This window comes from Fusarium musae, chromosome 2 (genome assembly GCF_019915245.1).
Source record: "Fusarium musae strain F31 chromosome 2, whole genome shotgun sequence".
In the NCBI taxonomy this organism is placed as follows: domain Eukaryota; kingdom Fungi; phylum Ascomycota; class Sordariomycetes; order Hypocreales; family Nectriaceae; genus Fusarium; species Fusarium musae.
The window spans coordinates 1204291-1218227 of NC_058388.1; the positions used below are offsets into that span (position 1 = coordinate 1204291).

A 13937-nucleotide genomic window follows, 5' to 3' on the forward strand; every position below is an offset into this window, starting at 1 on the left:
GGGTCTTCTCGGTGACGTTGTTCTCATGTTAATGAGCTTCAAGATCGGCATCTTGTCAGAGAAGATCATAATGCTACTCGATCAAGAAGGTAAATATGTTTCATCATTGCCGTTGGTCACAAATCGCCTGGGCTGTGTAAGAGAGAGTTCTCAGGTTATGTTCCTCAGACATTCCTCGCATTAGCATGGTCTTCACGGCCCTTGGCAATCCCTAGCCAAAGCCACGCAACGTCGGTTGAATTTACCGGAACTCTCATTCACCTTCCTCACCGAGCAAGAAAAACGCTTTCGCCTCAGCTGACTCCCACTGAGTTGACTAGGCTTCGCCGGGATTGTCGGGTCGCGCCATGGTGCCCAGGCGGGCTGTTCTCTTCGGGGCATGGGGTGTTGCTTCTGGAAATTTTCTAGCGCGGCTCGGGTTACAGCCACTGTGAGATCCGAGCAGGAACATCACCCCATGAACCGTGAACGTGATGTGAGTCGATTTGGTCTCGATTTCACGTCGATCACACATGTGTGAACAGCAGCTGAGACAGGGCGGAGCAAGTGATAGAATCTCCAGGAAGGAGAGTATGGATAAGTCCTGTTTGGGAAGTTTACGGGCACGAGATCGAGCAGGACGTATTCGGCGATGGACTTTTGTTGAGTGAAACCTTTCGACTATCATCTTACGCTTCTCCACGCCTTCTCTTGGCATCTCGCTCGTCGACACTGGCAAAATCTCGTGACAAAATATGATATTTCGCAAGAGGAGGACTCAACATGAGACTGTTGGGAAGCTCTCGTGACAGGCACCAGATCGCGGTGGCATGATATCCGATTTGGGTATTACTTGCATGCGATAGGTAACGGATGAGAGCCGGTAGATCATATCATAGGCATATTGGAGCCGGCATAGGGATCGGTCTATCATAGGATGTGCTTTCGACAAATTCAGTTGTGTATTGATGGCATTGTGAAGTATACCGTCTGGACTTGAGCTCATTAAGACTCGTGCCCGAGCAGTAACACTGGCATCGACCTTGGGCTAAGTACAGACTTGAGTATTCTAGTGATTTTATTTGGCTTTTGGGTATGTCTTTTATTAGAAGACTTGCTTACGACTTAGAATGGCATGTTGTTTTCGTTGATCCATCAAAGATCAACTGCTGATGTTCTGTGCTTTGGTCTCGTGATACATGAAACAACGTTATTCTCAATTATCGTAGTCGTGATCTACGACTGGTTGGGCCATAGTGAGCGTCGAAAGTCTGAGTGCTGAGAGCATAAACCTGTGCGTTGGCAACTCGTGATGAATTCAACGGGTCTATTGATTTTGCGAAGGTTCAAAGTTACAGGAGGTTTACTATATTATGAGTTAAGGTTAGTATCAGTAACACAAGCTACACATTGATTTTGTAGCAAGAGTCAGACACGGCAAAGGGACCTTCAAGACATGTATCGCTATTGAGACATGTCTCTTCAGTTCGATGGACTTCAACTTGTAAACCTTATGTGATGTGCCACAGGGTAAGGTGAACGATGACGATGCACAGTGCCAGGTTGATGCCTCGTGCAAAATACTGTGATTGACACTGTGCATGGATACCCGTTGTTATGGAGCTTGGACCATGTAAACAAACCGCAAGCCCCCGCCACTCACAACGTTGGAATTCACGCGCCATCTGGATCGAGAGAGATTTGACATCATACCAGAGACCCCCAAAGACATCACCCACGGGGATCACGACCCTTAATTATTGAAATTACCTGTCCAGTACTTGCATAGCCTGGAGTCTTGACCACATTCTTATTATACGCAATGTCTCCTCCGCGCCGTCGCTCGGCCCGGTTGGCCTCTGGTACTACCCCTAAGGTGAGCTCCGTGATGGCATCATGCAATTTTCAAAGACAAGCATCCTGACAGTTGTGACAGAAACCTGCGACATCCAACTTGACCTCTGTTGTTGAAGATGCCGAGTCGCCTGAGCGGCTTCCACAGCCGAAAAGTCGCAGCAAAGCCAAAGGCAAAAACAATGCCGTTCCAGCCTCACCAGCTCCTGCGCCTTCGACGCCAGCGTCATCGGCCATGAAGCCTCCTCATGAAGAAATGCACCCGAGCAAAGCTCATCACAATATGGGCGAACCCTCCTCCGCGATGAGACTGGGCTTCACCGATATCAAGGACACCACCCTCCCTGGCGTCCCACCTGACACACCGTCCAAGATTGGCGTTCCTGCTTCCGATTTCACGTTTCGATTCACGCGCGACACTACCGATTCCACCCTCAGTGGTGATGCGCAACGTCTGATGGAGGAGCTTCGCGGACAGGCTGCCAAGATCAAGGCTGATATGATCGCAAAGCGTGATGCAGAGGATGCTGAGGAAGACGCTCTTGGCCGCAAGATTGCTAAGCCTAAGGGCAAGACAAGTCGTTATAGCGCGGCGCATATGGCGGAGTTTAAGAAGATGGACTCTATCGAGAACCATGCGTCTGCTTGGAGAGCCCAAAACGGACGATTCCAGCCTGTTGTCCAGTCGCTGAAGCGCACACCTTCGAAGGCTAACCTGGAAACGACACCAACTTCTTCTCCTGACAAGTCTGGTCTCAAGCGATCACCCTCAAAGGCCGAACTCGATGTTCCTACACCGTCGACACCTCGTATTACACAGAGCCTGAAGCGCAAGTCGTCGCGTGCTAACCTTGATGAATACCAACAGTCGCCTTCGCCTAAGAAGTCCACTATGCCTCCGTCCAACCTCCCTACCGCCATTGGCGCATCCTCCAAGAAGACACAGTTGTTCCCTAATGTACACCAACGCGTTCCTTCGAAGAGACTCAAGCAGCGAATGGAGGATGACGCGACAACAAACCGACCTCCATCACGCGATGACTCCTCGATTCCTCGACCCAAGTCTAGCGGAAGTGGTTCAACCAAGTTGCCTGCTTCGAGCTCAAGCCTGGCACGACTCATGAGCCCTACCAAGGCATCTCTGGCTCACACAAGCAAACCCACCATTTCTCTGATCAAGTCTCCTTCCAAAGTCGACCTGAAGAGTGGTCTGCCGAAATCCACCAGTACTTCTCATCTCATGCCTGGCAAACCGACTACGCCTAGATCTCGAGTCATTAGCCCAGGCCGCTTCGATAGAGTCAAGTCGATTTTGCGCGGGAACCGAACACCTTCGGGCAATGTTCAGACTGCGATCCCTCAACCCATGATCTCACAGACACCTGCTCCCCCCAAGGCCGATAAGGACAAAGCTTTGCCTCCTCTTCCGTTGACTACTCCTCGACGAAAGGTAACAAAGCACGTCGCTTTCACCCCAGAGGCCACGCGCATTGCATTTGAGCAGAACTCGCCTTCCCCGCAGAAGTCTTGCCTCAAGGCTCAGTCAACACGAGCTTTGGTGGACGAGCAGTTCCAAGGCATTGACGGGACACTTGCGAAGGCGGACTCTGGTGATGTAGTGTACCCCGACCTCAGTGGATTTAGACCACTGCCCGAACCTCCCAGCAAACAGAAGGATAATGCACCTCAGTCTGTCCCCGGCAAGTTCACATTCCGCAGTGATCATACGATCGAGTTTGCCGACGTTCCTGTGCTAGGCTTTGGAGCATCCCCCGGCCAGTCGAGTGTCCGCCAAGTCCGACAGTCACTCAAGCCTAATGCGAAGATGCCCGGTAGCTTCCCTGGTCCTACTTCCCCAATTGGCCTCAACAAGGAGAACAAGGAGCCTGGCTCGGCCAAGATCCTGGTTGGAGCGCCTCATGGCATGTCCAACAAGAAGCGACACCGAACCAGTTGGGACGAGGAAGAAGAGGAGCAGAAGAGTGCCGAGCGTGCAGCCAAGAAGCGTAAGGCTGAGCATGTCCCCGAAGGTGAGGCCCTTCTTGCTCCCCGTCTTGTCGGCGGCACTCCCAGCGCAAAGAAGGTCCGCTTCGGTAGCACGACACCGCGTACCCCTGCTTCTGCCAGCCCTACAAAGAAGCGCGCAGTTCTCAGCTTGAGTCGGCTTAACATGCTTGCTCGTCCTAAGAATCGAGCTTAAGTTTCCACATGGTTGGAATTCACCAAAGAGCAGCTATAGCTGCGAACTTTCTGAAAATTGAATGTCTAATACGACTTTATGTGTCTGTCGTATTCTGGAGATTGTCACGGCAGATGTTATAGAGTCACTATTATTTGCTTCGTCTTGTAGCATGTTGGTCACTCGACTCTGCTGACACCCAGAGCTTGACACATGAAGCTAATGATGAAGCGTGCTTTGATTAAGCTGGAGTTTCGAGATTGTTTTTACCTGGCTTTTTATGTTGACAAAGTCAATGACATGCTGGTTTTTTGTCTCTTTTTTTGCTACACAGGACAAAGGATTTGGGTCACTCAAGGATTAGGTAGGGGGTTTACGGGGCGTTATGGCAAAATGCATCAGGTTCTGAGATAAAAATTCAGATGAGAATAGTTCATCATTGTATTTGATTGTATAGGGTTGTGTATAAACTTAGTACATATCTCTCCCTCTCCCTAGGACTCCTTTGTTGGTTCCGTCTGATATGATGCGTTTTCCCCTGATATGACCTGCACTTTCCTGAATCTAATGTGTTATGTCTTTGCTGTGGGTAGTCTTCCGCTCTCATATCCTTACCTGATGTCTAACATCCGATCCTAACTATGACGCTCCTTCAGGGCACGATCTGGAGATCACCAAGCCACGGTCTCGGTCTTCGGTTGCTCGACCATACGTTCTTTCATCACAATACCTAACATATCATCAAACGCATGTCTTTCCTTTTATGCTTCTACGATGCCAAACCATATTCAGACCAACATATTCACCTGCACGTTCTGCTTCCACGTCTTTCAAGGTATCCCTCAAATCATTGGCCGTACCGGACGTCTAGCATGTGCAACGTGCCACGCAGCGCTCCTCAACCTAGCCATCTGCTGGGTTTGTGGAGAGCTCATATACCGAGGGGATGAATGTGTCAGTTTCGGTTGGTGTTTCTGGCATCGAGCGTATTACGGATGTCTACTCTACGGGAGCAGATCAATTCATCAGGGGGTTTCAGTACATGATCTCTTTCAAGAGAGTGGAGCAGAAGATCGTGTAAAGGAAGGATGTGGAGGGAGAGAGGTGACTGAGGTACCGCTTTGTGCAGCTTGTGTTGTGGAGGTCGAGGTTGACGGTGTCAAGGAGGATAATGTTGTGAAAAGGGGGCTGAGGAGAGTCGAGAAAGTGGATGGGGGCTTGACCAGGAAGAGATGGGAGGCCAAAAACAGCGAGAAGAACTTGAAGGTAAGTTGCAAGATTTGCCTCTGTGATTCTTTCTAATATTCATGTGCAGCAGTTCTCCCCAAGCCAGCAGAGAATCCACGAGAACGAATACGGTGTCGAGGCCGAGGACCTCACGGTCAACAAGGTCTTAACCGACTTCAAGGACAACTCAGAGTCAGTGATATGGGTCGACATCTTTGATCCTATCAACGGTCCTTCCTTTAAACCAAGCCCCCTGAAGCCTATACCGTTGTTTATGCAACGGCCACCGAGTCCAACCATCCACCAGCGCCAGCGCAGGTCAACTGCTGCTGATACATACCTCCAGCCTCCTCACGATCTGAGAAAACAGCATTCTGCTCCTTGTTCAGTCTGTCCCTCGGAGTCGCCTGTGAGAAGTCGATCACCAGAACATCGTCCTCCGCGTCAACCATCACCAACTTTACCTAAAACCCCACCCTCTTCGCCGACTCGCAGCCACAACTCTCAAAAGATTCCAGAGAACGACTTCCTCGACATGAATGATGGGCTTGAAGTGCGGCACAAACAAGCTGTTAGCTGGGTCAGCGTTGAGCCCTTGAAACGACCATCGTCTCGACTCGCTCCGTCACGTCGCGCAGAGGCCAATCGATCAGAGGCAGAGTCATCGGCATACAGAACACCCCCAGAGTATCCAGATCAGGTATTGCGGACGCCGTATCCGCTTCCATTGTCAAACATCAAGACGGCTAGCCCCTTGCCCGCGCAGCTCACGTCGCACTCGCAACGAACTGTGCATGCTACTCCGCAATCATCAGAGTATCTCGACCGTTACCAGCCCGCGACGACGAGATCAACGCAGAACCGGGAGGTGAGAAGACTGAGGAGGATAGATGCAAGTGTGAGTGAGGAGGGCATCGCGAGGACGAAGGCGGGACAATCTGAGGGAGGAGAATGGGGGAGCAAAGTTGGGTCTGAGTTGAGACGGTTCTTTACAGGACGATAGAGGATTGTTACACGGCAGTATGTATCAAGGAAGCAGGACCCTATTCACATGCGAATTGTGTATCAAGTTTAAGAGAAGTTTGTTTACATTCGATAGGTCCTCAAGCATACAGTGAAATCGGACTTGCAGGGCAGTATGAAGAAGCTATACTGGATGAACCTCTGAGCTTAGTGATCACCAAGAGGGAGACAATTACAGTTTCAGCAAACCAAGGAAATGGCTGTATTATCATGATCATCAGGACAAAGCCCGAGACGGATGAGGCGGAGGTTAGAGGTACGTAACTATCAGAGCGTTCATATCGGTTCGGCACCGGAAACGGACGGCCGAGGCACGGAGCCAAGCGAGATCTTACCGGGCGCCATAAGAACTGTTACAGGGAGGGAGCTTTGTTGGTACTCAATTGAGCTGGAGATTGATAACGCGGGCGTTGAATTGAGCAGATTGAACGTTTTGCGATAAACTCAATGAACGACCGACTCTGTTTAACCTTGGAACGTGATCACATTGACTTTGAGGAGCCCAGCCATAGCTACTAACTTGGTAAGTCCGCTCTGGCGGGGTAATTGAGTGGTAGAGGCGGGTGAGTTAAGCCTCAGTAGTAATATTGAACTCTGCTTGATTTAGAGCTTGATGCATTGGATTGGATTTATAACAGCATTATTACCGAGTAATTGAGTCAATTCAATGGCTTTAATCACGAGCATATATATACACTGCATCCGGGCATAGATCGTAGTCATATGAGCAACATCATCCTTTGGAGCTCAACCGCGGGGTCAATTGGCCTGTGCTAATTAAGGTACCTTACCTTACCTAGGTAGCTCTGAAGATCCAATCCAGTTGTCAAAAGTACCCATTTTCATGCCCTAAATTCCACTCACAAAATTCAATTTTGATTGCACAAATCGTTAAGCGAGAACAAGGTTCCTAGCGCTTTGCGTGTGCGTCAGAGTTCCCTCAGCGTCCCACCCGATGACCAGTAATAACAGCTGTGTCAGGGCATGTTGTGCGCTGTATGTACGGGCTCTGAGAGAGTTGTCAATACCGGACCGCACTTAGATCAGGTAAAATACAAAGACGCAGACGAAGTGGGAGTGGGAAAAAAAAGAGGCTGGTCCAATTAATAATTGTATTAGTACCTAAATTTGTTACCAGTAACATTAGACTATGATTTGAGTCTTGATCGTGGGCACCATTAGGTCTCAAGAGTGAAAAAAAAAAAAAACCCCAAAAAAGGTCGAGAGGACCACACCACACCAATAGAAGCCAAAAATACTTACAGTGCCTAAACCTTACGAGAGACTGACTGCCCTCTCTCTTGACTTTGCCTCGACTCGACTCGACTCAGCCAAACCTGACTGAGCCCTCCACTCCTACAAGTACAATCCCAATACTCGCTTCGGACCCCCCCCCCCCCTCTGCTGGCTGGAGTCTCTACGTACGTACCTCACTCAACCAAACCCAACCCAAACCCAAACAAAACCACCAAAAGCTCTTCCTCTTACAAGGTCATGCGACCGTAGACCACTCTTCGTCGCCCTCAAGATTTGAATTACGCCCCGGACGGAAGGCGATAAGCCCAAGGCGACGACCAAAGATGTCGGTTGTCACAAAGGTACGACTCGATTTATCTCTGCTCTTCTGGTGTTTCCCTCTCTATTGTATGCAGTGTACCCCCTGCGATCTCGACTCCCGTCGAGTTTTGATTTAGGGCGCTGCGGGTTGGCAATTTTGCACCACAACGCCGTTAATCGAACTCTCTTGTATGAGAACGTTCACTCTCGATGGCTTCAGCAGTCACATTTGCTTCTGCTCCTCCTCGCCTCCTCTACGCCTCTGCTATTTCTTGTCGCATCGTCCGTCCTCTCGCCCATGATCCAAAACAAGCCCCTCATTCCCTTCACTTGTCATCGCCCATCAGGTTGTTTGCCCTAACCTAACGCGACGGCCTGTTCCCTCATACTAAAACACCACAAATATGATACCGCAATAGCCAAATAACCATGCAATCATGCTAACGCTCCGTCCAGAACCCTTTTGCCTACCTCGGTACGATTCCTCCTCTCCCCGCTTTCCCCGCGAGAAAGAAAAATCCAAAATCTATGCTTCATCGACTCCGATGCCCAATGCCCAATTCAATCACGATCATTCGTACTGACATATCGACTCCTCCACAGGCAACGACAGTGACGGCGAGGAGAAACCCGTCGTTCCTGTCAAGACCGTTGACAAGAACACTGCTCGTACTACTAAGCGTAATGTCGAGCCCCAGGCTCCCGTAAGGGCCGGTGGTGCTGGCGGTAACCGCCGTGGTCCCGGTGGTAACGAGGGTGGTGAGTTTCAAGCACTGGAAATTGAGTCCATGGTCAAAATACTGACTCGGAATAGCTTTCCGGGATCGTGGTGCTGGCAGCAACCGAAACCAGAACCGATCCACTGAGGAGGCTCCTCGTGATGGTCCCCGAGGCGGTGCCGGTGCTCGTGTCCGTGGTGGTGAGTAGGCCGAGAATCTTGGACATGGCGAGCAAAAGCTGATAATCTGTAGGACGTGGCGCTAGACACGCCCGTGAGCGCGATGACCGACACCCTTCCAAGTTCGGCGGCCACGGGTATGCTTGACTGAATTCCTTAGATCTTGTTCGACATGCTGACAGAATATAGTGGCTCTGACAAGCAGGCTGCCCAATCCTGGGGTGCTAACGAGGGTACTGCTGAGCTTAAGGACGAGCAGGCCGGTGAAGCTATCGCTAAGGACGAGCAAAAGGATGCCGTTGCTGAGGACGCTGCCGCTGAGGCTGCCGCCGCCGAGGAGGAGGCCGAGAAGCAGGTCTCTTACGAGGAATATCTCGCCCAGCAGGCTGAGAAGAAGGCCGCTCTCGACTCCGGTCTCAAGGTCCGTGAGGCCAACGAGGGCAGCAAGCTCGACAAGAAGTGGGCCAACGCCAAGCCCCTCGAGAACGAGGAGGAGGAGTACTTCGCCCCTACCGGAGGCAAGGCCCAGCGCCAGCGCGAGCGCAAGGTCAAGCAGACCATTGACTTCGACCCTCGCTTCGTCGAGCCTGAGCGCACCCGAGGTGGTGCTCGCGGAGGCCGAGGCGGCCGTGGAGGTCGTGGCGGAGAGCGTGGTGGTGATCGTGGCCGTGGAGGTAACCGCGGCGGTCGCGGCGGTGCTCCTCAGGGATCTGCTAAGGGCAATGCTGCTATCAACACCAGCGACCAGTCTGCTTTCCCCAGCCTCGGCGGCAACTAGATTGCCCAAGCCAAAGCCTGCGCGCCTCGCACAAGAGAGCGCCCCCCAAAAAATCCCCTGCTTGCACCCTCTCACAGCATAAGGCAAGGCAAACACGGGTCAACGTTCATGCATGTCCCACGCCCTCCCCCCTTTTTTCCTTTTCCCCCATCAACTCGTCCCGATTATAAGAAGGGGATGGAAAGGATGCCATATTCGTTGTTCTTCGACAGGTTGAAATGAAAAAAATAAGTTGACCATTGGTTTTTTGTGTCTGGCTGGATGGTCTGCGTCCAACGGGCAAAGTGCTGCGTGATATAGGGAAGATTTGAGCTCAGATCTCACTAGCTCTGCTGCACCCAGAAATATTTCTGTCCTCTAGGTCTTCTCGAAGGTTTCCGTACAAAATTCATTTGAAATTCTCTTATATCTTTGCTGTCTGATGTGTGATTCACCATAAGATGAATGAACTGGGTTACAAACAACGAGTAACCTCGACGCCCTTACTGTAAAGTATTATAATTACATATTAGCGCCTTGTAGAAAGAGTCTACTCATTCGTTGTTGTGCATTACTCGATTGGCTTACTGGCTGTCGTCGTCTGTAAGCCAACATACCTCACCCCCCCTTTCTACACTAATAACAGGCACTCAACCTTTGCAGTGCAAATGAGCTTAAGGAACTCCCTGGGATTGTCAAGTCCTTTGTTCTTACCGTATAGATGCTTACTATACAAGCTCACAAGCCAATGAAAGGACGCAGGCAGAATCTGATATATCACATAGCACCTGTCAGGGGTATGGGCAGATATCATATTGCGAACGAAGCACTTGATATCCTAACAAAAGGAATGCTTTAGTTCTCTTAAGAGAACTCACAAAATGTTTACGGCCTGAGATATTGTTCTTCCCAATGAGCTAGTCGTGCGATGAAGTCATCCCTGGAACCAGCCTCCAAATCAGCCTTGCGAGGCGCCTTGAAGCCACAACTGCACCCAACTGACACCTCGAACACTCTTCAGTGTTCTCTAGAGCTGGTGAAAGTAGTCCTTGTTCGCTGGCAGTTACGTCGTGCTCGCAATCGCAGCTCTTAGTCAGATGGGCTGGAGCGACCTTAACTTGAGGCGTAACTCGATCAAACTTCGGTCTTTAAAGCGCGTGTGAGCTCCTACAAACTCCATAAGCTGACGTAGGACTCGATTCTATGAGGTAAATACTAAAACATGCTTGATTCTGCATTTTGATGGCCCCTTTAGCCTCAACATCGTTGAACGCGCTCTTTCTTGCCTAAGCCCCTTTCCCATCAACCACATCATTTAGGAAGTATTAAACGGCTGTAGAACAAGTGAACAGAATAAGATGATTGTTCAGTAGCCATATATGGTGCTTCTAGAGATTTCGAGTATAAAAAGCCCGTCCCTAAGTAATAAGAGGCTCTCCTTTTTTTCTCGCTCACCTCAGTGTCAAACAACCTTTTGAGAATACCTCAGTAAGCCTGCAACAATACCAAAAACAACTTAGAAGTATCCTTTGTCACCACTCCACGCTCAGAGCACTGCCTATTGCCAGTAGTAGCCAAGCAACCACAAACCACCAAAATGAAGTATTACCAACCTATCGACCCTGAAGACCAGGAGAACGAGGCGGATAATATCTTCGAGAAGTACCTTGAGCGCTTCTGCCTCAATATGGAGTACCACAAAGACAACTTCAAGGCCGACTGCAGGGAGGTCCGTGATGGACTCCGAGAAAAGCTCCGCTGCAAGCTCAAGCAGCTCCGGGGGTCCAGGCGTCGTCGTATTGAACGTCGACGTTAGGCCAACATTCCCCTTGACTTCGATCCGTAAGTTTGATCGCAGAACTGACGCAAAAGGAGACGAGACATCATGGTGAGACCGAAGAACACTTGTGGAGGTATTAGAAACCTGGGCTGAGATCCAGGTGTAGTACATATTTGACAACTTTCAGCACTGATATCTGGTACGGTTTAGAATAGCAGTCTCAATAAATTTGTATACGCCTCATATCATGTTCCTTTTTTAAGTAAGCGATGTTTTGCTATGATACTAACGCTAAACTGGTGACCCTTGTAAGATCTAATGAAAGGAGAGAAGAACGCTTTTCATATATTTCGTATCTAGTTACAAGAAGACAGAGCCGCTAAAATATATTACACCCGATGTGAAAATGTGTGCGAAGCATCCATTCCAAGAGAGAATGCCAGCAAAACAGCGTTAAAAATGGCCATCATGTAGAAAGGCGCCCCGTTGGAGAGCTTGTCAAAGAGGAAGCCCCCTAGCTTCGTAAGCAGCAAGATGGCAAAGCCGCCATACAAAGAATACACGCCTGCAATAGAGCCTTTGAGGCGGGTGCGAGGGACTGACTCTTGGTCTGTCGTAATGCTAATGAGAGGCCGGCTCTCGTCGTTGGCTGATTCGTACTCTTCTGGCTGGAGTAGGCTTTCTGGGCGGGCGGTTCGAGGCAGCTCAACTGCAAGAACACCACGGCCGAGAGAACCAAGACTGCAAACGATAGCGCCGATCTGGCTGATACCAAGGAGTGAAACAATAAAGAAGATTACGGGACTACCGCCTCGGCCATCTACGTCCTTGATTTCAGGACTGGAGAGCTGTGGAAGGGCGATGTAGCCAACGATACCAAAAACGGTAGACACGACGATGGGGTAGTTGATGCGACCAGTTCGACTGGCAAGGTATCCGAAGATGGGAGCGCAAATAAGGCCCATGAGTTGCGCCACACCAGTAAGAATAGAAGACAGGACATATGCAGCCCTGCACTCCTCCTTGAGTTCGGGTGACGAATCGTGAGGTGAGCCTTTACAGAACCCGTTGCTTATGTAGAATGTGTTGACGTAAAGAGGGATGAAGAGTGAGATAGCAACGCTTGAAGCTCGGGCAACAAAACCGCCAACATAGCCAAGTCCGATTCGTGAATCAACGAAGCCAAGGAAAACTGAGTCTTTCATGAGGTGGAGATACGGCGCAAGCTTGTATATCTTGTCAGTGGGAGTTCAACCGAAATCGAAATGTGCCGGACTTACACGTCGCTCACGACCGTTTCCATCACTCGATTCGTCATCGTTCTTCAGTCCCAAGAGCATTCGCCAACCCTTGCCCTCCTCACCTTTGATGTTGCGCAGGCCGATCGCAACAAAAATAGACACGGCCAATGCGACACCCGCAACAACGTAGAAGCTATACGATACCGCCTCAGCGGGGGTAGTGCCTTTATTCTCGCCAAATCGCGCTGGGAGTGGGAGGAACAGCGTCAGTGCGACAAGTGCACCACATCCCGTAAACAATCCAACGAATCCCGCTAGCTTGGATGGCCTTCCTGCAGCAGTATCGGCGGTATCTGTTGTGCTTGGCTCAGAAATAGACTGCGTGTATCGTTCCTGGGTGATTGTCGCTTCGGATTCGACAGAGAAGGCAATGCTGCTTCGGGCTGTCGCATTGTGGAGAGCTTTAATTCTGGCTTGGGCTTCATCCTCCTCGTTGTTGCTATCGTCCGTCAAGGATGGGAGTATCGCAGTAACCATTGTGGCCCTTCCCTAGTTAGCAATGCTCGTTCATGTAAGCTATACTCTCTCTGCCTCAACTCACGCTGCAGATGCGCCGATTGCGAATAACACGCGAGCCAGCAACAATTGGGGATATACGGTCTTGGCCTGCACAAACAGAGCCAGCGAGACGCCGATTATCCCGTACCCAATGACAGCAACCCATCTAACACCCAGACGATCCGACACAAGACCCCATCCTGGACAAGCAACGAGCGCAACGAGCTCATCGACGAAGCCCAGAGTCCCCACGACATCACCAACGCCCTCCTTCTGCCCAATCAGGTCGGTGATAACAAAAGAAACAGAGCTGTTCAAGAAGACAAGAAAGGAGATCGAGAAGAGCGATATGCCGAGAAGGTACGTCAGTGCCTGGAGAGGCGTCGTCGACGGCGCAAATGGTAGATATCGCAACATGGCGGGGTTCTTTCGGAAAGATTGCTGTTTTGGCAAAGAGGAGGGATAATCACATTGCAGACGCAAAAACAAAACTGGTATTTGGGGCACGTGGAATGTTGACGTAGTGGTTTGTTCTAAGCGCGATGTGTGTAGACTGTGATGAAATGCCACAAACAATAATAGTCGGGTGCTAAACAATAAGGGCGGATGACCGGGGAGCTACCGTCCGTACCTAATTCCAGCTTGAAGCTCGGATATCGCATGACGGGGCCATTACATAATCTTCACGCATCATGTATGTATGCACCCGATATCACTCTTTGATCCTAAGATATTGATTGATTCAGTCTTGGAACACGAACTTTGTAGCTGATGCTGAAAAGTGAGTCTCAATATCGCGTGGCGTTCAAGTTGTTACACCGTAAGCACGATTCGCTAAGATCAAGCTAGCTCCATACAAGTCATGTCTCCATGTCCAAGTCAAG

General features: G+C 50.2%; 5 protein-coding genes across 5 annotated transcripts; 4 read left to right on the forward strand and 1 right to left on the reverse strand.

Annotated features, from left to right (window-relative positions):
* Positions 1 to 1801: 1801 nt before the first annotated feature.
* On the forward strand, positions 1802 to 4033 carry J7337_002329 (uncharacterized protein; the record flags this gene model as incomplete). Its single annotated transcript, XM_044820059.1, has 2 exons — positions 1802 to 1855; positions 1916 to 4033. 2 exons carry the CDS (start codon positions 1802 to 1804, stop codon positions 4031 to 4033), a joined length of 2172 nt encoding a protein of 723 aa, XP_044684359.1.
* Positions 4034 to 5100: 1067 nt separating this feature from the next.
* On the forward strand, positions 5101 to 6242 carry J7337_002330 (uncharacterized protein; the record flags this gene model as incomplete). Its single annotated transcript, XM_044820060.1, has 3 exons — positions 5101 to 5116; positions 5142 to 5278; positions 5328 to 6242. 3 exons carry the CDS (start codon positions 5101 to 5103, stop codon positions 6240 to 6242), a joined length of 1068 nt encoding a protein of 355 aa, XP_044684360.1.
* A 1787-nt stretch (positions 6243 to 8029) lies between these two features.
* J7337_002331 (uncharacterized protein) lies at positions 8030 to 9495 on the forward strand (the record flags this gene model as incomplete). The annotated part of the gene is made up of 6 exons (XM_044820061.1): positions 8030 to 8101; positions 8276 to 8294; positions 8423 to 8578; positions 8634 to 8738; positions 8791 to 8854; positions 8907 to 9495. The coding sequence occupies 6 exons, from the start codon at positions 8030 to 8032 to the stop codon at positions 9493 to 9495; spliced, it is 1005 nt and encodes a 334-aa protein (XP_044684361.1).
* Positions 9496 to 11071: 1576 nt separating this feature from the next.
* J7337_002332 (uncharacterized protein) lies at positions 11072 to 11420 on the forward strand (the record flags this gene model as incomplete). Its single annotated transcript, XM_044820062.1, has 2 exons — positions 11072 to 11285; positions 11395 to 11420. 2 exons carry the CDS (start codon positions 11072 to 11074, stop codon positions 11418 to 11420), a joined length of 240 nt encoding a protein of 79 aa, XP_044684362.1.
* A 223-nt stretch (positions 11421 to 11643) lies between these two features.
* J7337_002333 (uncharacterized protein) lies at positions 11644 to 13470 on the reverse strand (the record flags this gene model as incomplete). The annotated part of the gene is made up of 3 exons (XM_044820063.1): positions 11644 to 12489; positions 12535 to 12994; positions 13097 to 13470. 3 exons carry the CDS (start codon positions 13468 to 13470, stop codon positions 11644 to 11646), a joined length of 1680 nt encoding a protein of 559 aa, XP_044684363.1.
* Between the last annotated feature and the right edge of the window lie 467 nt (positions 13471 to 13937).